Genomic DNA, 24,208 nt, shown 5'->3' with positions numbered 1-24,208 from the left:
AGATGGCAACAGAGTTTGTCAAGTGAGTATCCCTACTAGTGGTCTGATATTCCTGTTAGACTTCTGAGACTCATGGACGGCCTACACACTGACAAGGCAGGCAGACATCTCATCTTAACACTTACACCTCAATCCTTCAACTGTAGAATCAAATCTGCAGAGACTTGCATCTGGATGGCATTGTTCCATCTTGGTATTCGATGTTTCTTGACATGGTAAAATTTCATCTGTAAGATTGGCAAGAAGTGAGATGCAGGTGTCACTAGAAAGGATCATGTATTTCTTAAAATGTTAATATTTGTTCTACAGAGCATGCTCAACCCAACTCCTCTCTATGGCAGCATCATGCCTTAGGGAGACTCATTACACAAAGAGAGATCGATTCAGAGAGAGGAGAGAGAGAGAAAAAAACAACCATGCCAGTGCTTCTGGATTTTAATCAGATCTCTGTAAAACTCTTAGAGGAAAATATAGGTGGAACACTCTGACATAAATCACGGCAATATATTTTTGGATCCATCTCTTAAAGGAAATAAAAGCAAAAATAAACAAATGGGATCTAATTAAACTTAAAAGTTTTTGCAAAGCAAAGGAAACGGACAAAATGAAAAGAAAACCTACTGAATGGGAAAAAATATTTGCAAATGATGACTGATAAAGGGTTAATATCCAAAATATATAAAAAGCTCATACAACTCAACATCAAAAAAAACAAACAACCTGATTAAAAAATGGACAGAAGAACTGGATAGACATTTTTTTTAAAGAAGAAATGCAGATGGCCAACAGGCACATGAAAAAATGCTCAACTTCACGAATTATCAGGGAAATGCAAATCAAAACTGCAATGAGACATCATCTTATACAGTCAGAATGGCTATCATCAGAAAGAACACGAATACCAAATGTTGGCGAGCATGTGGAGAAAAGGGAACCCTCTTGCAGTGTTGGTGGGAATGTAAATGGGTACAGCCACTATGGAGAACAGTATGGAGGTTTCTCACCTTCCTAAATATCTGAGCTTTGAATCTTTTGACATCTTGTTACAGTCATCTACAGACACTGGTGCCCTACCCCTCAATCCCTGATTACTTTACCCGTTGGCTCAATGTCACTCTCTGTCACTTCAATGTTCCCATTCATCTTGCCCTTCAATTTCTCTATTTTTCTTACTGATGCTCATGAAGGAGAACTGCTGATGTAAAACCACTTCTGCCACCACTCGGCTGACTATGATCGTAACTAATGGTGATAACAACTTCCTCTATCTTAATTATGAGGGGCCCACTCCCCAACCATCACCCCTATCTTTCCACCACTCCCTCTAGTATCTCTACTGTAAAAAAAATTTTGACAGCATCAGGACCTACAAAGCTAATGGTCCTCCAGTTTTGCAATTCCTTTCATCCTCTCTCATGTCCTCATTTCTTTTCTTACTGGTGTTAGAAAATAGTCATCTGCTGGCTCTTCTCATGCTTCCACAAACTCAGGTCAAAAACTCTGACAAGTACAATCCTTCATGTAGTGTAAATGCCTGACAATTAGCTTTCTTGATTGTAATGTAAGTGCCTGACATCAACCTTTTGATTGCTGAGGCATCCATTTCAAAGACATCCATCTCTAATAAACACATTGCCCCCTACACTGGATAAAGAGCCAGTGCGTCCCACCCATGAAGTTCCCCTTTTCAAAAGCCCTTGGTGACCTAGATAACTGAGCACTCGAGTGACCCAGCTTTTCCCTTACTGCACTTTAATTCCCACTTGTATGTTTTAAATTCAACAATAAAAAGTAAAACCGGGAAACCCTAGGCACCCCACCCTCGACCCCAACAAAGGCAGAACCCTAGGTTTACTCTCTCTCCCCACAACCTCGCTGTATGGCCCCTGGATGTGCTGGGTACCCTCCAGGACCTGTAAGAAGCAAACCTTGTTTTTCCAAAGTTCCCTGATGTTTGTTGCAGGGGTGTGTCTCGTAATCATAAGAACCGCAAGGGCTGGACTAGCCACAACATCACAACACTGCCTCTGGTCTGGGAAATGTCTGTGGGGACTCACGACATGTAATCTGGGCCCAGGTGAGCGCCTGAGATTCCTGGCAGATAGCATCACTGTGAATAGGCTGAGACCCACGCGACGCACTCCACCTGCATCTGTGCAGATGAACGGGAGTGATGGGTCAACACCAAGCTGACTGAAACGACTTCATATCCCTGACTACTCACTTCATTGCACTGGGGCCATCCCGCTACATCTTCCTAATTCTTTCCTTTTCTTCCATTTCTAGACAACTGTTCAAAACCCTCTATCCACTCCTTAAATCTCCAACTCCTCCTCCCCCTGAGCTAATCATCTTGCTTTATGTTTCATTGGGAAAATGAGAGAAACCAGAAGAAAACCTCACAAGCCCCACCACCTGCACCGCCACCCACATGCCTTTCCTCTTCTTAACTCTGATCAACCAGTCCTTCTCTTCTCTAGGTCCACTCCTTTCATTTACCCTGGAAATGCATCTCCTCTCCCCTATTCTGCAATCATTCCAGCAATTTCCTCCCCTCTTTTACATCCCACATGCTTTCTTTCCCTTCAGTATACAAGAGGCCACAATTTCGACCATCTTAAGAAAATTAAACCTCCAACTCCCTCCAACTAACTTCTCCAAGTTCTGCCTATCCTCACTGATTCCAACACCACTTCTTCTCCCCCCATTCTCTCTTGCATCTGTTTCAATGAGGGTTTTTTTTCAATTTTTTAAAAATGAAGTTAAAATTCATATAACCTAAAATTCACCACTTTAACCATTTAAAAGTACACAATTTGGTGGCTTTTATACATTCTCAGTGTCATGCAATTATCACCGTTATCTAATTCCAAAACATTTCCATCACTCCAAAATAAAACCCTGTACCCATGAGCAATCACTCCCATTCTCTCCCCCTCCTCAGCCTCTGGCAACCTCTGATCTGCTTTCTGATGACTTTGCCTATTCCGCACATTTTATAAAATGGATTCACACATTATATAGCTTCTTGTGTTTGACTTTTTTTTTTTTTTTTTGCGGTACGCGGACCTCTCACTGTTGTGGCCTCTCCCGTTGCGGAGCACAGGCTCCGGACGCGCAGGCTCAGCGGCCATGGCCCACGGGCCCAGCCGCTCCGCGGCATGTGGGGTCTTCCCGGACCGGAGCACGAACCCGTGTCCCCTGCATCGGCAGGCGGACTCTCAACCACTGCGCCACCAGGGAAGCCCTTGTGTTTGACTTTTTACTTCTCAGATGTTGTCAAGGTTTATTCATGTTGGTGTAACATATATCAGAACTCTATTCCTTTTTTTTTCTAACCCTTACCACTGCGCTGAAACTACATATATCAAAGTTGACCTCTCCATTGTTAACCTACAATAATATTTAATTTTTCCTTCCCAACATACCTGACATATCAGTAATACTGATATAGTTGATCACTCCCTTTTACTTGAAATGTTTTCTTCACTGGATCCTGGTATATAATTTTCTCCTGGTTTTCGTCTTAAATGACTAGCGTTTATTCTCGTCTCCTTGGCCGGTTTTCCCTCATCTCGTCGATGTGACACAAGGTGACATTAGCCTTGGATCTCGTCTCTTCTCACAATCTTGTTAATATCACCTAGTCTCCTGCCTTTAAAACATTTCCAATGCCAATAACTCATAAAACTATAACTTAGGTCCAGACCTTTCACTGGACTCTGACATATCCTGTTCCCGACTTGGCCACTTCACTTGGATAACCAACATGCATCTCAAAAGAAATATGTCTGGAACTAGGCGTATTTTCTGATTTTCTCAGCCCAAACTTTCTCCTCCCACATTTTTCTCATCTCAGTCCATGACAACTCCATCCTTCTAGTTCAGGTAAAAAGAGTAGGGTCATGTATGATACATCTCTTACTTTCATCAGACATGCCATCCATCAGCAAATCTTTGCTTGATCTATAAAACACATCCGGAACCTCACTACATCGAGGTACTCACTACTGCTACCAATTCTCAGTTAAGGGAACATCATTCTTTCTGGATTATAGATAAAACTTCTTACTTTGCCTCCTTGTCGCTGCCCTTGCCCCACTATTATCTTTCAATATCCTCAAACTAAAACAAAATTAAACTACACATCTGGGAAATCCACATTTATTCGGTAATGAAATATCACACGTTTAAATAAAACTTTGAGATAACCAAGTATTTTGTTTGATCTGAATGAAAATATAACTTACTAAAATTTGTGTCATACAGCTAAAACAGTACTTAGAAGGAAATTAGTAATTATAAAAGTTTCCATTAGGAATGAAAAATGATTGACCTCAAATCCTATAATTTAACTATCCATTTACAGAAAGAAGGACAAGAAGAACATATTAAAGCTAAATCAAGCAGCAGGTCAGATCATGTCTCCTCTGCTCAACATCATCACACGGGCTTCTATCCTACACGAAATGCATGCAGAAGTCCTTTCCATGAGCCTCCTCTTACAAACCAGGCTTACGCTTACTTCAGAACCTTCGCCTTGACATGTGGCTTCCTTCCAATATACACATGGCTTGATCTCTCAACTTTTTTTTTTTTTTTTGCTCAGAAAATATGTTCTTCACGTGACCATGCCTGACCACTCTATTTAAAACTTATCTCCCCCTTGCCTGTGGCACCCTTATCTCAGTTTTCTGGTTTATTGTACCCACAGCACATAACACCACTTGACATAAAGTACATTTTTCTATTTACTTGCTTAGCTTCTTTCTCTTTATGACTAAAATATAAATTCCATAAACTCAGGGATTACCATTTGTTTTTTCACTGCCTCTCCCTCATGTCTAGAAAAATTCTTGACATAACATAGATGTTCAATATATACTTGTTTAATGAATGAATGAATAAGTGACCTAAGACCAATTCAATCAAATCTTTTACAACAGCACAGACTCTATATAAATTGTTCACATCTGTATTGGAAATAAAATTGAAGCGATTGGTTGTGAAAATGATTTACAAATAACATCCATAATCTGGTTTCTCATAATGGAAGCTAACAATGATGAATATGCAAAGCTTCTTGAACATAAGATCCACTGAAAATAAAACTGCATATGCAATTAAGGGAGTGTGGGCAATAAATGAAACTAAGATTGCACAATAACAATTACCATGAAACAATTAAAACTGTAATTTTTGTAGATTTGTATAATAGCTACAAATCTTCAGCCCCTGGAGGTGCATAATTAAATGTTTGCCATTGTTCAATTAAATGTTGTATATTATCTTTAATTTTTCACTATTTATACAATAACCACAAAAGTACTGTAAATAAAAATAGCAAAATAGTCAATTGTAAACTGCATGGAATTTAAAATTCAGCTTGTATCAGTTGCTATTAAATATCTTCCACCAATATCAACCACTTCTACTACCTTTAGTCCCCCAAATTGGAATTTGCAAGCACAAAAACAATGATATGATGGGGGTTAATAAGTTGTCAATCAACTAATCTCCTGGACAGCTTTTTATTTTAGTGCATTCTATTTCAGAGCTCAAAGCTATTTAAAGATGTCATTTAGCTATTTAAATAGCTCAAAGCTATTTAATATATTCATATTCATTTTCTCTCCCTCCCCACACCCTCTTTCATTTTTATATTGCACCACAATCCAGCAGTAGAAAATTACGTTTGGCATTTTAAAATTCTCCATCAATGATGTACAATCAGCAGGATGAAGCTTTGCCAACAATTTCAAAGTCTCTATACCAATGAAGACACATGTGTAGAGCCTGCCATCCTTCAAGTCTTATCTTGTACAAACAGGTTATGTGAAATTGGCCACATAACTCAGATGGAAGAGAATGAAGTCCAAGCCTCAAGGCCATTGCAGCAAAAGTTATAACTGACATCCACTTTTGACTCCAGGGGCTTTTGACAATTTCTTTATCAGTTTTCTTAAAACATCAATGAATTTCAGTGAATAGTCATTACATCTTAAAAGGTAGCTAGAAGTTAATAAGATAAAAAAGGTAACTAGTTAAATAATGCTTATTTAACTGGATAATATATAAGCATTATTCAGGTTCTCATTAAGGAATAATTTGTGTATTTGGAATGTTTTAAAATGAGACTAAGGCAAAGTCCTGGCAAACCAACCTAAAAATATTCACAGAATATTCATGATATTTGATTATGAGCCCTAACATGCAATCTTTATAAAAATATACAGTAATTTGCTCAAGAAGCAATGTTATTTAAGAATCAGTGATTAAGCACATTCTTATTTAGTCACAGTCACAAACCTGGGTCTTTTTAGACTTTGATAAAGTCTAAACAGGTCTTCTTTCAATAAATGTACAGTGAATACTTGTATCTTGGGAAGGGCAGTAATTAGAAAGATACTGTTTGAAAGTGTGGGAATACTCTAAAAGATTTCTTTAATATTATAAAAAGAATTTAGTTTTATTTTTCATCTTGAAAATATTCAGAAACCACGAAAATACCTGTATCTAGCGCTTTTATAAAGAGAGCTGTATTTCTATAGAAAAGAGTAAGTAGAGAGAATCAGTTATGTTTCTTCCCTAAAGATAATACTACACTTAATAATCTATATGGTGGATTACTCATCATCAGAATTTTTCCAATTGTAAACTATTTCCAATTGTAAACTATTTCTTTTTTAAACATTATATACAGTAAAATTGTACTTTTGGGTATTTATTTCCATGACATTCGACAAACATAGAGCCATGATCTGCAAATCCATCAATATTTCATTTATTCAGTCAGGGTTGTCCCTAGTTGTTTAGTACCTTGCTCTTATGGGCTGAACTGTACCCGCCACTCCCAATTCATATGTTGAAGTCCAAACCCTCAGCACCTCAGAATGTGACCATATTTGGAGGTATACAGAGGTAATTAAGGTAAAATGAGGTCATATTGGTGGGTTCTAATCCAATATGATTGGTGTCCTTATAAGAAGAGGCATTTAGGACATCGACACACACAGAGAGAAGACTGTGAAGATCCAGAGAGAAGACAGTCATCCACAGGCAAGGAAAGAAGACTCCAAAGAAAGCAAACTTGGTGACACCTTGACCTTGGACTTGCAGCCTCCAGAATCACGAGAAAATGAATTTCTGTTGCTTACCCAGCCTGTGGTATGTTTTTATGGTGGTCTTAGAAAACATGCACTGACCCTGGGGTGATTAGGGCAGGTACATAGTGACCCAGAGTGTGAAAGCCTAAAGTGGCTGGGGTGGGTGCTCTGGATTGGTCGGTTTGCATTTGAAACATACACTGTAAGGTGAGCTGTTTTACCGTCTCTAGGAATTGGCTCACCCTGGAAGAGACAGTCCCTCCAGGGTCAGCAAGACCCCAGACATCAAAGCATCAGAACATAGAAAATAAAAACAGTAATAGAATTGCTCCCTACTCTCAAAACAAACAAACAAAAAAATTAGAACAAATTTTTGAAAGCACACTGGTTTGAAGAAATAAGAAAATAAAGAAGTCTTGTCAGAAAACCTATATATCTTAGAACCATTTTTATAACCACAATAACCCCCAAAAGACATATTACAGCATTCACTTCCAAGCAGTATTCATTTCCAAGTACTATATTTCGGCTATAAAATGACAAAACACTATGTTTCTACTAAAATATGGCAAATGCTTGGCCCAGATTAATTCATCCCAGATAAAAAATCACATTATATAGTTTGAAGACATATCTTTATTTTTGATACTAAAACAAAAACCTAAAAATAATATAATATTTCTTAGCATAAGTGTAAGTACTGCTTTAAACATATTCCCATGATATTTTATTTAAACCTGATTTTTATAGAATGGTGCTGTAGCTTAAAAGAAAGAAGAAGAATTCACACAAAATCCCAAATACTTGATGTTTAGATAATTGCACATATTCTTTATTCAATCAATTATTTATTAAGTACTTGCTCTGCACTCGGGATCCACAAATGAGTAAGACACTACTAACTTTGCCCTCAAGAAACTCAGCATTTAGTTGTAGAGATAAATTAATACACTGTGTGTGTGTGTGTGTGTGTGTGTGTGTGTGTGTGTTTGTACAGGGAGTGGGAGTGTGGGGGGGATTTTCTGTAAGAGAAGGCTTCTCAGAAAAGAGACATTGACTCAGTCTGGAAGGATATCTAGTAGCAGAACAGGCCAAAAATTTTTTTCATGAAATAAGAAGAGGGAGCAAGGTTTGAAAAGATACCCAAGAATGAGATAACACTGTGTTGCTGGATTCACAGGTAGTTCTTTTTGGCCAGAATATGGGAATTCTTGGGGAAATTAAGAAGGAAGAAGTTGGACTGGTGCCTAAGAGCAGGATCCTGGTGAGCTTATGTCATGACAAAAAATTTCAATTCCATTCTGAAGGCAATGAGACTTACTGATGGATTTAAACAAAATAGAGATTGGTCACATTTGGATGTTAGAAAGTACAATCTGGTGGATAGCAGGGAGTAGTGAACAGGGGAGTGAAATAAGACTGAAACCGGAATTTTTAACAATCCAAGAGAAAAAAAATGGGGCAAACAAAATCAGAGTTGGATAAATAATAACGAATAAATAAGTGGAGACAATTTGAGAAATATAAGGACATTCCCTCGATAACGTTTTTAACCAAATTAATGTGGAGATGAGAAAAGGAAAGAAGGATTTAAGGACAACTCCTTGGCTCCTGAGTGAGACCAAACAGATGCCAACAACTAAAACAGGGAACGCAGGAGAAGGAACAGAATTTGAAAGAAGATTGGAATTTAATTCTAAACATACTGATGTTGAATTTCTGTAGCAAATATATTTGCACCCTCGACTTATAAACCTGTTCCCCTTGCCTGCCTTTATTACAGAGGCCAAATCTAAACCTTCAGTTTTCTTAGCCTCCCTAGCAACTAAGGTTGTCTGCCTGAACATCACCTAGCCAATGAATGACATGTCCGAAACTACGTCACTTCCCGTTCCTTCCTTCTTCCTGCCCTGAATGTGAGAGGTTATTCTATGAGCATAAGATGACAAGCCATGAGGGAAATACAAAGGAAATCTGTTAGTCCTTGAATTTAGCAGTATCAGAGTTGAAGAACCTATGCCATGACTGTCTATATCCTCTATTAAGTCATCTAAGCAATCTTTTCTGCTTTCTTGCTTCCAAATGCATACCTAACCGTATTGTCCATTGGAGTAGGATTTTCTGATGGAAATGTCCAGAAGATGTTAGGTTGTATCTGCCTGCTTCCCCTACCTGGACTGTCACCACCAGGACCGCATGAGACTGAAACCACAGACTCTAGTCATCCAGAACCCTGCTCCAGGGCAGTCACGGCCAAGTGCAATAATCAACACGAGACTAGGTCTTGTGGATCCCAAAAGGTTAGTTCTGTTCTTAAACCTAGGATTGCCTGACTTCACAAAAATTTCCGGAGAACATTACTTTAAATGTAGGCTCCATCCTCAGTGATTCCCATCTATCGGGTCTGGAGTGAATCCCAGAATCTATCACTCTTCTATGTGATTCTGATGGTTAACTAGGTGCAGTCTATCATGATAGTGCCTGAACTTGACTGCAGAGTCTCATTTGAAAATTTAATGCTACTTAACTTTACCACCTCTCACATTCTCACCATTTACAAAATAGAAGTCCATCCAAGTGCCAGTCCTATCCCATGATGCTTTATCCTTTTTCTCCATTATTCATCCTCACGCTGCTGTGCTTTCCTCCTTCTATTTGAAAAACAAAAAACAAACCCCCTGCACTCTCACCTTCAAAGAGTCAAAGAACACTCTGTGACCTTACCTGAGTCCTGGCTTTCCCCAAAAAGAGACCACTTCCTTTGTAGCTTTCCCAAGGGGAGACCTTTCCCAACACCCCATAAAACAAAAGGCCTAAAAATAAAATTGTCATCCTTCTAAATCTCCAATGTTGCTTATATACAATGATTCATTCTTCCATGTCGTAAAAACATCTTGGCCCATGACATCCAACTTATAGCCCTGTGTCATCCATGCAGGAGATCTGATGTCCATATTCACTAAAGACTTCAGTCTTGGATTTCAAAGTCTTCTTCTCTAGGCCTTTTCCTTGTAACCTTGTATAACTTCAATATCCATGTAAAAGGCCTGCCCAATAATTTAGCTTTAAAGTTCATGTCTCATCTTCAGTAAACTTTATTTCTACACCAACTCAAAACAATACGGTGATAACACTATCTAGAACTATTCTTAGAAATTGTAGACTCCAATATTTTTTCTATGTGACCACAACTTTTCCTTGAATGTCCAACTTTCTGATGCTCTCATTCCCACTACTATTGCTTTTTTAAAAAAAATTCTATAGTGATTTTAAGGAGTTCTTTTAAGTGCTTACTAAAAATCTGGCATTCGTCTTCTGAGTAATTATTATAGCCCATCTACACCAGCCTCTGTCCCAGTGTATGGATCATGGGTAATTAGGGAAATGGCTTTGGTTCCCAGAGCCAAAGATGAAGAGTAAGTTCATGTCTGAAATGATAGCAGAGTCCTATTACAAGCGATCTCAAGTCCCAAGCACAGCCCAAGCATTCTCCTGTGTAAATCTGTAATGTAAACAAAGTTTCAAGGGCAACAGCCAGTTCCTAACTTCCTGATGGTTCAGAAAGTCCAGCCAATAGCTGATTTCACTGCTTTATTCTCCTTTGAGGGTGATCAGCCAGACTGGGCAATAAATAGAACTATTAGGGATCATTTTGTTTGGCAGACCTCAATTTCTGCAGCAACTATAAAACTGAGAATATATAAAGACCCTGCTGAAGTGATCAGGGTCAGGGACTAGGTGTCTCATTAAAACTCAAGCATAAGCAGGCTGTGCTCTGGCCTCAGGAACCACCATGCACAGTAAGAGAAGAGGAATTATTAGGGGACATTTGAATGGCAGATCATACTTTGTCTGGAGTTAACAATGTAGTCTACACTGGTATATTGATTCTCTTCTGATAAATCTAATAAATATTATCTTCTTTTAGTGAAAAGGCACTGATGTTTATACTTAAATTATTTACTTCTAGGAATGGGTGGAGGTTATAGTCTGTTCCTTTAAAGTTCTCCATTTCAATTTACCTATGTTTCAATTTATCCTATCATGATTTCTTACTAACATATACTGAGAACTGACAGTACAAAGATGAAAGAGACCTTTATGTGTTCCAGTGTTTAGAAGGTGCTGTCATCAGCTCCTGTAAAACCTTATCTTGGTTTGAGTGGCAAAAGACACATACCTGTAAGCTCTTATCATAACAGCAGGAGTGCTTTTTAAACATCAAAGCGCAATACCCGTTATCAAGTTTCCTTGATTTCTCTTAGGGAGACCAATCCATCTCTTCTGTTACTGGAATATTTTTTACCATGACTACCATATCTTTGTACAAAATTAGAACTGGGAATCCTCTCTACAAAATAGCTATCTTTATTCTACTATATCATAATAAAATTTCAAAAGGAAAAATATCTATCAAATATCTATAATATATATCTGAATATGTATAGTTATTGCTTATTAGACTAAGTTAATTTTATCATTACCAATTTATATTTTAAACATTGAACATTTCTATTGAGAACAATGTGACTGGTGAATTGAATATTATACAGTTAATATAATCAAGGGACCGCTATGGATGACTTTTTAGATCTGTGTGGTTTATTGATCTAGTTGTTTCAGTCTAAATAGAAAATAGATTATAATTAATATATTTCTCCATTTGTGTCTTTCAGTGGCATAGTCAAATTGATTCTCCAAGAAGATAATTTCAAGTCTATGGAGGCCAGTTTTCTCCCGATCTCCTAGAAGGCATAGAGTTCGCTGAGTAAGATTTAACTAAACAGTGTAAACATGGCTACAAGGTTCCAAATCTGAGACTAAATTACACCCTTCAGCTCTTCATAGCCTCAGCAGTGAAAAATACCCTGCCTTCACCTCTAGCACAAATCTAGTCATTGTTACACAGTGTATTAGAACAATGGGAAATAGCTCACTCTAAAGCATTAAGTAAAAATAAAGAGCAGATCAAAGTCATTATACAATAGTTAAACTGCACTGCATTTATTATACAATAAGGATCAAAATAAGGAAAAGTTCTTACCATTTGCAGGCAAGCAGCCTGAGCTGAAGGATATATCATCAATAGCTATGACTTCATCCTGTTCATGAGTTGAAATCATCTGGCCTTCAAAAACAACCTGGATAAGAAAAATGAAATAAAACAAAAACAAAGAGCAAGGAACATGATTACCTGACAGTCTTATAGCACAGAGCCTAAAATAAGAAACATGTCACTTCCTAGAAGCACTTGGGTGACCATACCAATTCCAAGTGGAAAGAGATCTAAACGTACATTTTGAAGAACAAGAAAATGTACAGTCATCTCTATCCCACATGTCTATGTTAGGTAACATGTTTGTGAAATGAAGCAACAGTCACCTGGTTTCTGCCCCATATCATCTCCTAAGTTTGGTTCCTATGCATTCATACTATTTAGTATTTACCAGTTCTTGGACCCATGCTCCATCTTGAACTCTTGATTCTTGGCATTTTTCATCTGTGCTTCACTTCCACCTCTGGTTCTCTGAATTTTACTCACAGTCCTGCCTTGGATGTCCTTGTGGTATCCTCCCACACATTTTCTGCCATTATCTAGACGCAGCTTGGGACACTGACTGGAAATCATTGTTCAGCGACTTATTGTTAAAATGACTGAATGTTATATTGTGATATGAAGCCAGCCCAGTCTCCACCAGGAAATTCTCTGGTATAATGAATCTGAGAAACTTGGAAAGATCAAGTAATCCTAATTACTTAAATCAATAGAAAATTGGTGTGTTGGTGGAAAGTATTATTCCACTTTCACTAATGAATACCAATGATGTGTGAGGCTTAATTCATGGATGCATTAAACTTGTGTGCACTGCTCAGCCTTGTTCATAATATAAACATTTTATTATGCCAAAACATCACACTGCTTCTTAGCTTAACAGATGGTCTGCATTTTTCTGTGCTGCATTCTCTTTTGTTTCTGTACAAGATGTACTAATACATTTCTTTTGAACCAGACGCTATCTACTAGTCTATTAAAAATATAAGAAACATCCATAATGTGTCCAGCAAACCATCAATATATAGCCCTCAGAAAGTCATCTCCTCTTCACATAAAACAGAATAACCATGTGACTAATTATAAGTCAGGACCATGCTGGGAAAGGTCTATCAAATTTTGTTACATAGGGGTAGTTTCATATGAGGCCAATATAGCACAGTGACTAAAGTGTATATTTGGAACCAGACTCCTTAAATTCAGATCCCAGATACACCACTTCATAGCAAGAAGATCTTGGAGAAGGTGCTTAATATCTCTGTGCCTCAGTTTTCTTTGTAAAAATGTACTGATAAAAATAATAAGTTATTACCTATATGATAAGGTTTATGTAAGGATTAATGAGTTATTACACATACAATTGCACTTGGCCTATAGTTGGCATTAGTGTTAGCTATTATTATAACATAGTTATTAAAATATTTAAGCTATTGGATGAATAGTGTTTACCAATTAAAAAAAAATCTATTCTCTACAGATTAACTTTATTCTTCTTGAAAGCTTTCTCACATAGACATATTCCCTAGTTCTTGCCAAATTAAGCATATACCTGTAGCAGCCACATTTAAAGAGAGAAGTGGAAATAAGTCTTAACTAATCTCCAGTCTCTTCTTTTTTCCTCTACACCCTTCCTGAAAACCCATTCATCCTCAGGGCTTTAACTGTCACCCAGGCTGATGACAAATTTACATCAGGAATGTCAACCTCTCTCTTGAGCGCTCCTCCCACATCTCCATAGCCATCTCCATAGCTGGATATTTTCACTCCGATGACATGAAGTCACTTCTGATTCATAACGTTCTTTCTCCTCAACTAGGACCTCTCCCCTGACACTCAAAACTTCAGAAAACTGCTCAAAACTCTAAAATGGTCTTTGGAATGACTTTTTCCTCCAGTCACATGTCCAATCAGTCAGGACCTATTAACACCCCCTCTTTTCCATCCCTGTTGCCACTTGTATATCTTCACACCTGATCTAATGAAGTAGATTTTAAATTACCTTCTTAACTTCAATCCTCTCCTCACCAGAGTTTGCAATATGTATTTATTCGATTCAACTGAAGAAATGTTAGTATGAAAATCGGCTGCCTTTTGAGCCCACTGGCACAGAAAGAGGAAACGTTTTCCTTAGGTAAAGAACAATTTCTCTAACTGTAGGGAAATTACTAATGGACCTGTGAGGCTATGAAACAGAAGACCCACCAGGCACAATGAGATACACCAGTTAAACGTATTTAACAAAAAGATTTACCAGGGATTTTGGTTGGGATCCTGCAAAGAGGGATAGGTTGAATGAGTTAAAGAAAGTGGAACCCCATGATAATTTTCTACAAAGAGAGGCCCTATATTCAGAAGTTATGTTTGTAATATGGAAGTTATGTTTCTAAGAAAAGCAATTAACATTCTTTGTTCTCTCCAAAACTTTGGCAAACAAGGTTTTCCAAACATCCCCACCTCACTTTTCTGTGTTAGGTGAAATAAAGAAAAGAAAAGGGAATTTTCTGGTGGCCCAGTGGTTAGGACTCTGTGTTTCCACTGCAGAGGGCAAGGGTTTGATCCCTGGTCAGGAAACTAAGATCCCCCATGCCGCGGGGCATGGCCCAAAAAAACAAAGAATAGCAAAGTAGCAAAATAAAAGCAGATCACAACACAGATAATGGAGTTAGGAGTTTGGCAACATCACAAAAGTCAGGTATTGCCTGCACCAATGCAAAAATAAACATGAGACACAGAGACCTCTGGGACAACATTAAATGCACCAACATTCGAATTATAGGGGTTCAAGAAGAAGAACAGAAAAAGAAACGGACTGAAAAAAAATTTGAAGAGATTATAGTTGAAAATTCCCTAATATGGGTAAGAAAATAGTCAATCAAGTCCAGGAAGTGCAGAGAGTCCCATACAGAATAAATCCAAGGAGAAACACACCAAGATACATATTAATCAAACTATCAAAAAAATAATACAAAGAAAAAATATTAAAGGCAGCAAGGAAAAAGCAACAAATAACATACAAGGGAATCTCCATAAGGTTAACAGCTGATCTTCCAGCAGAAATTCTGCAAGCCAGAAGGGAGTGGCAGGACATATTTAAAGTGATGAAAGGGAAAAAACTACAACAAAGATTACTCTACCCAGCAAGGATCTCATTCAGATTCGATGGAGAAATCAAAAGCTTAATGACAAGCAAAAGCTAAGAGAATTCAGCACCACCAAACCAGCTTTACAACAAATGCTAAAGGAACTTCTCAAGGCAGGAAACACAACAGAAGGACAAGACCTACAATAACTAACCCAAAATAATTAAGAAAATGGTAATAGGAACATACATATTGATAACTATGTCAAATGTAAATAGATTAAATGCTCCAACCAAAAGACATAAACTGGCTGAATGGATACAAAAACAAAACCTGTATATATGCGGTCGACAAGAGACCTACTTCAGACCTAGGACACATACAGACTGAAAGTGAGGAGTGGAGAAAGATATTCCATGCAAATGGAAATCAGAAGAAAGCTGGAGTAGCAATTCTCATATCAGACAAAATAGACTTTAAAATAAAGACTATTACAAGAGACAAAGAAGCACACACATAATGATCAAGGGACCAATCCAAGAAGAAGATATAACAATTGTAAATATTTATGCACCCAACATAGGAGCACCTCCATACATAAGGCAAATGCTAACAGCTATAAAAGGGGAAATTGACAGTAACACAATCGTAGTAGGGGACTTTAACACCACACTTTCACCAATGGACATATCATCCAAAATGAAAATAAATAAGGAAACACAAGCTTTAAATGATACATTAAACAAGATGGACTTCATTGATATTTATAGGACATTCCATCCAAAAACAACAGAATACACTTTCTACTCAAGCGCTCATGGAACATTCTCCAGGACAGATCATATCTTAGGTCCCAAGTCAAGCCTTGGTAAATTTAAGAAAATTGAAATCGTATCAAGTATCTTTTCCGACCACAACACTATGAGACTTGATATCAATTACAGGAAAAAATCTGTAAAAAAAAAAAAAAAATACAAACACATGAAGGCTAAACAATACACTACTAAATAACCAAGAGATCACTGAAAAAATCAAAGAGGAAATCAAAGAATACCTACAGACAAATGACAATGAAAACACGATGATCCAAAACCTATGGGATACAGCAAAAGCAATTCTAAGAGCGAATTTTACAGCAATACAATCCTACCTCAAGAAACAAGAAACATCTCGAATAAACAACCTAAACTTACACCTAAAGCAATTAGAGAAAGAAGAACAAAAAAACCTCAAAGGTAGCAGAAGGAAAGAAATCATAAAGAACAGATCAGAAATAAATGAAAAAGAAATGAAGGAAACAATAGAAAAGATCAGTAAAACTAAAAGATGGTTCTTTGAGAAGATAAACAAAATTGATAAACCATTAGCCAGACTCATCAAGAAAAAAAGGTAGAAGACTCAAATCAATAGAATTAGAAATGAAAAAGGAGAAGCAACAATTGACAATGCAGAAATACAAAGGATCATGAGAGATTACTACAACAATATGCCAATAAAATGGACAACCTGGAGGAAATGGACAAATTCTTAGAAAAGCACAACCTCCTGAGACTGAACCAGGAAGAAACAGAAAATATAAACAGACCAATCACAAACACTGAAATTGAAACTATGATTCAAAACCTTCCAACAAACAAAAGCCCGAGACCAAATGGTTTCACAGGTGAATTCTATCAAACATTTAGAGAAGAGCTTACACCTATTCTTCTCAAACTCTTCCAAAATACAGCAGAGAGAGGAACACGCCCCAACTCATTCTATGAGGCCACCATCACCCTGATACCAAAACAAAGATGTCACAAAGATGTCAAAAAGAAAGACAATGATGTCACAAGGAAAGAAAACTACAGGCCAATAGCACTCATGAACATAGATGCAAAAATCCTCAACAAAATACTATGAAACAGAATCCAACAACACATTGAAAGGATCATACACAATGATCAAGTGGGGTTTATCCCAGGAATGCAAGGATTCTTCAATATTTGCAAATCAATCAATGTGATACAAACAAACTGAAGGAGAAAAACCATATGATCATCTCAACAGATGAAAAAAAGCTTTCAACAAAATTCAACAACCATTTATGATAAAAACCTTACCCAAAGTAGTTATAGAGGGAACTTACCTCAACATAATAAAATCCATATATGAAAAACCTACAGCCAACTTTATTCTCAATGGTGAAAAACTCAAAGCATTTCCTCTAAGATAAGGAACAAGACAAGGTTGTCCACTCTCACCACTATTATTCAACATAGTTTTGGAAGTTTTAGCCACAGCCATCAGAGAAGAAAAAGAAATAAAAGGAATCCAAATAGGAAAAGAAGAAGTAAATCTGCCACTGTTTGCAAATGACATGATACTATACATAGAAAATCCTAAAGATGCTATCAGAAAACTACTAGAGCTACTCAATGAATTTGGTAAAGTAGTAGGATGCAAAATTAATGCACAGAAATCTCTTGCATTCCTATACACTAATGATGAAAAATCTGAAAGTGAAATTAAGGAAACACTCACATTTACCATTGCAATAAAAAGAACAAAATACTTAGGAATAAACCTACCTAAGGAGACAAAAGACCACTATGCAGAAAACTATAAGACAATGATGAAAGAAATTAAAGATGATACAAACAGATGGAGAGATATACCATGATCTTGGACTGGAAGAATCAACAGCGTGAAAATGACTATACTACCCAAAGCAATCTACCGATTCAATGCAATCCCTATCAAACTACCAATGGTATTTTTCATGGAACTAAGACAAAATATCTTAAAATTTGTATGGAAACACAAAAGACCCCAAATAGCCAAAGAAATCTTGAGAAAGAAAAACAGAGCTGGAGGAATCAGGCTCCTTGACTTCAGACTATGCTACACAGCTACCGTTATCAAGACAGTATGGTACTGGCACAAAAACAGAAATATAGATCAATGGAACAGGATACAAAGCCCACAGGTAAACCCATGCACATATGATCACCTTATTCGTGATAAAGGAGGCAAGAATATACAATGGAGAAAAGGCAGCCTCTTTAATAACTGGTGCTGGGAAAACTGGACAGCTACACGTAAAAGAATGAAATTAGAACACTGCCTAACACCATACACAAAAATAAATTCAAAATGGATTAAAGACCTAAATGTAAGGCCAGACACTAGAAAACTCTTAAAGGAAAACATAGACCAGTCTATGACATAAATCACTGCAAGATCCTTCTTGACCCACCTCCTAGAGAAAAGGAAATAAAAACAAAAATAAACAAATGGGACCTAATGAAACTTCAAAGCTTTTGCACAGCAAAGGAAACCATAAACAAGACAAAAAGACAACCCTCAGAATGGGAGAAAATATTTGCAAATGAAGCAACTGACAAAGGATTAATCTCCAAAATATATAACCAGCTCATGCAGCTCAATATCTAAAAAACAATCCAGTCCAAAAATGGGCAGAAGACCTAAATAGACATTTCTCCAAAGAAGATATACAGACTGCCAACAAACACATGAAAGGACGCTCACCATCATTAATCATTAGAGAAATGCAAATCAAAACTACAATGAGATATCATCTCACACCAGTCAGAATGGGCATCATTAAAATATCTAGAAACAATAAATGCTGGAGAGGGTGTGGAGAAAAGGGAACCCTCTTGAACTGCTGGTGGGAATGTAAATTGATACAGCCACTATGGAGAACTGTATGGAAAGTCCTTTAAAAACTAAAAACAGAAATACCACATGACCCAGCAATCTCACTACTGGGCATATACCCTGAGAAAACCATAATTCAAAAAGAGGCATGTACCAAAAATGTTCATTGCAGCTCTATTTACAATAGCCAGGACATGGAAGCAACCTACGTGTCCATCAACTGATGAATGGATAAAGAAGATGTGGCACTTACATACAATGGAATATTACTCAGCCATAAAAGAAACGAAATTGATTTATTTGTGGTGAGGTAGATGGACCTAGTGTCCATCATACAGAGTGAAGTAAGTCAGAAAAACAAATATTGTATGCTAATACATATATTTGGAATCTAAAAAAAAAAAAAATGGTTCTGAAGGGCCTAGGGGCAGGACAGGAATAAAGACGCAGACATAGAGAATGGACTTGAAGACACGGGGAGGGGGAAGGGTAAGCTGGGACGAAGTGAGAGAGTGGCATGGACATATATACACTACCAAATGTAAAATAGATAGCTAGTGAGAAGCAGCTGCATAGCACAGGGAGATCAGCTCGGTGCTTTGTGACCACCTACAACAGTGGGATAGGGAGGATGGGAGGGAGGAGATACAGGGATATATGTATATGTATAGCTGATTCACTTTGTTATAAAGCAGAAACTAACACACCACTGTAAAGCAATTATACTCCAATAAAGATGTTTTAAAAAATAATAAAATAAACAAACAACAAACATGAGACAAATTCCTTTCACATCAAACATTTTAAGAGAAGATGGCTTTTGAAGCGAAGCTTAGGGCTCAGAACACTTGATTTAAATCTTAGAGGAAACTTTCATGTAGGTGAATAATGGACATAAACTCACTTGGATGACACTAGTAACTACACGAACAGAAACCCTTGTAGTTATATTTACTGTGTGAAAGTTTTCTTAATTAGTAGTACACATTCAATATTATTTCTCAAGTAAACACGTGAAACACAAAAAAGATGACAGTAATCTTTTCTCCATCATGTGTTCACACTGTAAGTATTCTTGAATTAAAAGATAAAATGTCTCTCATATTATGATTTTGAAAAGTTTGAGAGTAACATTAAGTTAATAGTTTATTATTAGTAGTAACATCTTTTGTTCATATTAATAAAGCCTATTGTTTCTGAATAGGAGAGTGGTGAGAACTCTCTGGCATTTCTAAATGGAATATCGAAGAAATAACAAGTAGATAGTAGCATATTAAAAATGCTTCAGTATCTTTTCAAAATTCAGGCACTGACTTCTCAAGAATCCAGACATTCAACTTGAAAACCATAGTCGGTGATATAATTAGTAACATAGTATTCATTCCTTCCTACCCATAAAACCAGTAGGTGAGCTCCCTTCAAGAGCCAGAAAAAAACATGGATGAGGGAATTTTTCACTTGAATTTGAGACTAAATTTTTGCTGTACATTTAGCCTATATTCTTTCCTTCTATGAATATTTGAAGAAAATACTAAAATTAATTGCTTATATCCGCAATTTTGAGAAATGTGATTGCAGTTAATCAGCACCACGCAATGCATAGTAATGTTTCATCTAACACAGCAGACAAAAGAGTATTTCATGAGTCACATTAGATCTGACCAAATCTAGAGGTTGGGATTTTTTTCCTATATTTTATAAATCCTTATACTGCTTTAACATGATACAAAATTATCACGGCTCAGTGACTAAATGACTGAGATCTGAAATCAAACTATCCTATGTTCTAATTTTGTATGGGATTTGGTAGGTTATTTCATTCTCTAAAGCTCATAATACAAATGTGAACAGTGGGGTAAATTATAGTTCAGAGGACTGCCGTGAAGGGTCAGTAAGATAATATACATGAAGGACCAAATGCAGTGCTTTACACATAGTAAGTGATCAATCAGTGCTAGATGCTATTCCTTAAACATCTCCAGAAACTTTCTGAAATACTGCCATCTCTGTGGACTAAATGTGTAAACACCATTCCTTGTTTATTCTCTCAGAAATTAACATATGATTCAGGTTTATTAAGAAATGGACCTAGTCCTTTCCAGATGAAGGTGACAAAGCCCACACACAGGAGCCAGATCCAGAGGCTTTCTCAGAAACCCATGCTAAGCCAGGGTCCAGCTGGGATAAATCTACTATTTGGGTATTTCTAAAGGAAGCATAAACGGCTTTAAAACTATCAGAAGGCAGAATGGAGGAGAAATTGCAAAACACAGAGTAATTCTCGGAGGCCTGTAAATTGATGAGGCAGCAGATATTGCCTGGAGACGCTGATTACAAAACGGCCTCAAATAAGCCTCTTGCTTAAGCTTTTTAGGAAAGAGCTACTACATGGTGGCAGACAATATTCCAAGCACAGCACATCTCTGTGGCCCAGCTCAACAAAAGCAAATGAACATCTGTTCACTTGCTGACAGGACAGAACTAAAACATACCTGCAATCTTAAAGACTGGTGTAGCCAAAAGATCCCAAGAGAGTCATAGGGTTTCCTAATTTTTTACAAAGCCTTTAAGGTAGAAGCACTGTTTTCATGTCAGCAATAAAGTATTTTGAGAAACAAATTAATATGCTACACGTGCATCTGCTTTGGTTGAAGATACTGCTGCATTTTCAAGTGTGCAGGTGGATAATCTCGCTGCCTCTGCTGAAGCTGAAATGCCCTGGAGATAATATATTTGGGAATTTGAAGTTTTACGTTTATCTACTACACATATTTAATCATCAACACCCATAGTATATGCTACTTGGGAATGGACAGCTGAGAAAAGCAAAGGAGTTATTTTAAAAGGTTTAACCTACAAGCAGCAAGTTTCTCCTCTGCCCAGCATCAAATCGCCGTTGTGCTACTAACAAAGACCTTGACTGAAAGACAGAGACCGTTAAATATAAGAAGGCACAATGCGTGACAAAGACAGCTTAAGACTCTTTTACCATCCACTGTTTCAAAGTTGGAAAAGATGTATAAATACTGATAAAGTTTATACACAGACAAGAGTCCCATCTCAGTCCTTAAAGTTTATACAAGTATGCAGAGGGACTTTAGCAAGCTCCTCCTTCAGCATCGAGTCAGTGTGACTCAGTCCCTTCAAAGGCACCCTTGGCTCTGTTTTGTTGCTCTTGTTGTTACTGAAAAAAGAGAGACACACAGGGATGTAAAACAAAATCGTAAGAAATAAACTAGAAACTTCTCTATAGTAATTAATGACACCTGAACATCCACAACAAATTGGATGCATTATTGGTGGCTGGGGTTCTCATTCTGCACAGCACTCGCCACTAAAGGCAGGGACACAGGGTGTCTCAGCCCCATGCCTGATCAATCCCTCACAGGAGGACTTAAATGCCTGATGGCTTAAAATACCACCTCCCACCCCCATATACACCAATAATATTGGATTTCAAGAGAGTACAATGCCTCAAATGACAGAATTATGTTTCCCACTACACAGTTCTGTTCTCCTTAAGTCCTATCACCTAGGAGTCACTTAACTGCCTACTAAGTGATTTTCTTTCATCTTCTTTGGAACCCCATTTAGTTCTACAAAACCCTGAAAATTCCAAACTTCAGTGATTTTATGACAGATCAATTAAGAAAATGTGCCATTCTTAGAGTTTATAATTCAATTTTTATACTAGAGGTCCTGCTCATTCTCCCATCTTCCCTCTGCGCCACTCAAAATTCAATCCGATTCAATCTCTATATTCAGGCAAGCGCTAAATCCATCAAATATCAAATGATTTTCTATTCCGTATCAAAATTATAAAATATTATACTATTCTAATAATAGATGCTAAAAGAAACCTACTTGGGTTAATTTGGCTCACGAACCAGGTTTAAAAAGCAAATTTGGAGAGTTAGCTTCAAGATGGCAGAGGAGTAGGACATGGAGATCACCTGCCTCCCCACAAATACATCAAAAATACATCTACACGAGGAACAGCTCCTACAGAACACGTACTGAACACTGGCAGAAGACCTCAGGCTCCCAAAAGGCAAGAAACTCCCTACGTAGCTGGGTAGGGCAAAAGAAAAATGAAAAGAACAGAGACAAAAGAACAGGGATGGGACCTGCATCTCTGGGAGGGAGCTGGGAAGGAGGAAAAGTTTCCACACACTAGGAAGCCCCTTCACTGGAGGAGATGAGGGTTGGGCAGGGGGGAATCTTCGGAGCCATGGAGGAGAGCACAGCAACAGGTGTGCAGAGGGCAAAGTGAAGACATTCTCGCACAGAGGATCGCTGCTGACCAGCACTCACCAGCCTCAGGGGCTTCTCTGCTCACCCACCGGGGCAGGCGGGGGCTGGGAGCTGAGGCTCGGGCTTCGGAGAACAGATTCCAGGAATAGGACTGGCGTTGGCTGCGAGAACACAGCCGGAAGGGAGCTAGTGTGCCACAGCTACCCGGGAGGTAGTCCAAGACTACCTACCCGGGAGGCAGTCCAAGACTACCTACCCGGGAGGCAGTCCAAGACTACCTACCCGGGAGGCAGTCCAAGACTACCTACCCGGGAGGCAGTCCAAGACTACCTACCCGGGAGGCAGTCCAAGACTACCTACCCGGGAGGCAGTCCAAGACTACCTACCCGGAAGGCAGTCCAAGAAAAGTCTGGACCTGCCTAAGGGGCAAGAGACCATTGTTCCAGGGTGTGCGAGGAGAGGGGATTCAGAGCACCGCCTAAATGAGCTCCAGAGATGGGCACGAGTCACAGCTATCAGCACGGACACCAGAGACAGACATGAAATGCTAAGGCTACTGCTGCAGCCACCAAGAAGCCTGTGTGCGAGCACAGGTCACTATCCACACCTCCCCTCCCCTCCCGGGAGGCTGTGCAGCCTGCCACTGCCAAGGTCCCGTGATCCAGGTACAACTTCCCCACGAGGACACACAGCACGCCTCAGACTATTGCAACATCACGCCAGCCTCTGCCACCACAGGCTCGCCCTGCATTCCGTACCACTCCCTCCCCCTGGCCTGAGTGAACCAGAGCCCCCGAATCAGCTGCTATTTTAACCCCGTAATGTCTGGGGGGGAACAGAAGCCCTCAGGTGACCTACACAAAGAGGCGGGTCCAAATCCAAAGCTGAACCCCAGGAGCCGTGTGAAACAAGAAGAGAAAGAGAAATCTCTCTGCGCAGCCTCAGGAGCAGCGGGTTAAATCTCCACAATCAAATTGAAGTACCTGCATCTGTGGAATCACTGAATAGACAACGACTCACCCCAAAATTGAGCTGATGGGCTTTGGGAGCAA

The 24,208-nt window shown here is 38.3% G+C and overlaps 1 protein-coding gene across 1 annotated transcript in view; it reads right to left on the bottom strand.

Moving 5' to 3' along the window:
- Positions 1-24,208, bottom strand: part of MALRD1 (MAM and LDL receptor class A domain containing 1) — a 593,611-nt gene that overhangs the window by 516,771 nt on the left and 52,632 nt on the right. The window contains exons 6-7 of the mRNA XM_060003111.1: positions 12,151-12,247; positions 126-227 (exon numbers count right to left, since the gene is read on the bottom strand). Coding sequence (XP_059859094.1) covers positions 126-227; positions 12,151-12,247 — 199 coding nt within the window. The remainder of the gene's footprint in view (positions 1-125; positions 228-12,150; positions 12,248-24,208) is intronic.

This window comes from Delphinus delphis, chromosome 2, assembly GCF_949987515.2.
Source record: "Delphinus delphis chromosome 2, mDelDel1.2, whole genome shotgun sequence".
Lineage (NCBI taxonomy): Eukaryota > Metazoa > Chordata > Mammalia > Artiodactyla > Delphinidae > Delphinus > Delphinus delphis.
This window is presented reverse-complemented; position numbering and strand designations above follow the sequence as displayed.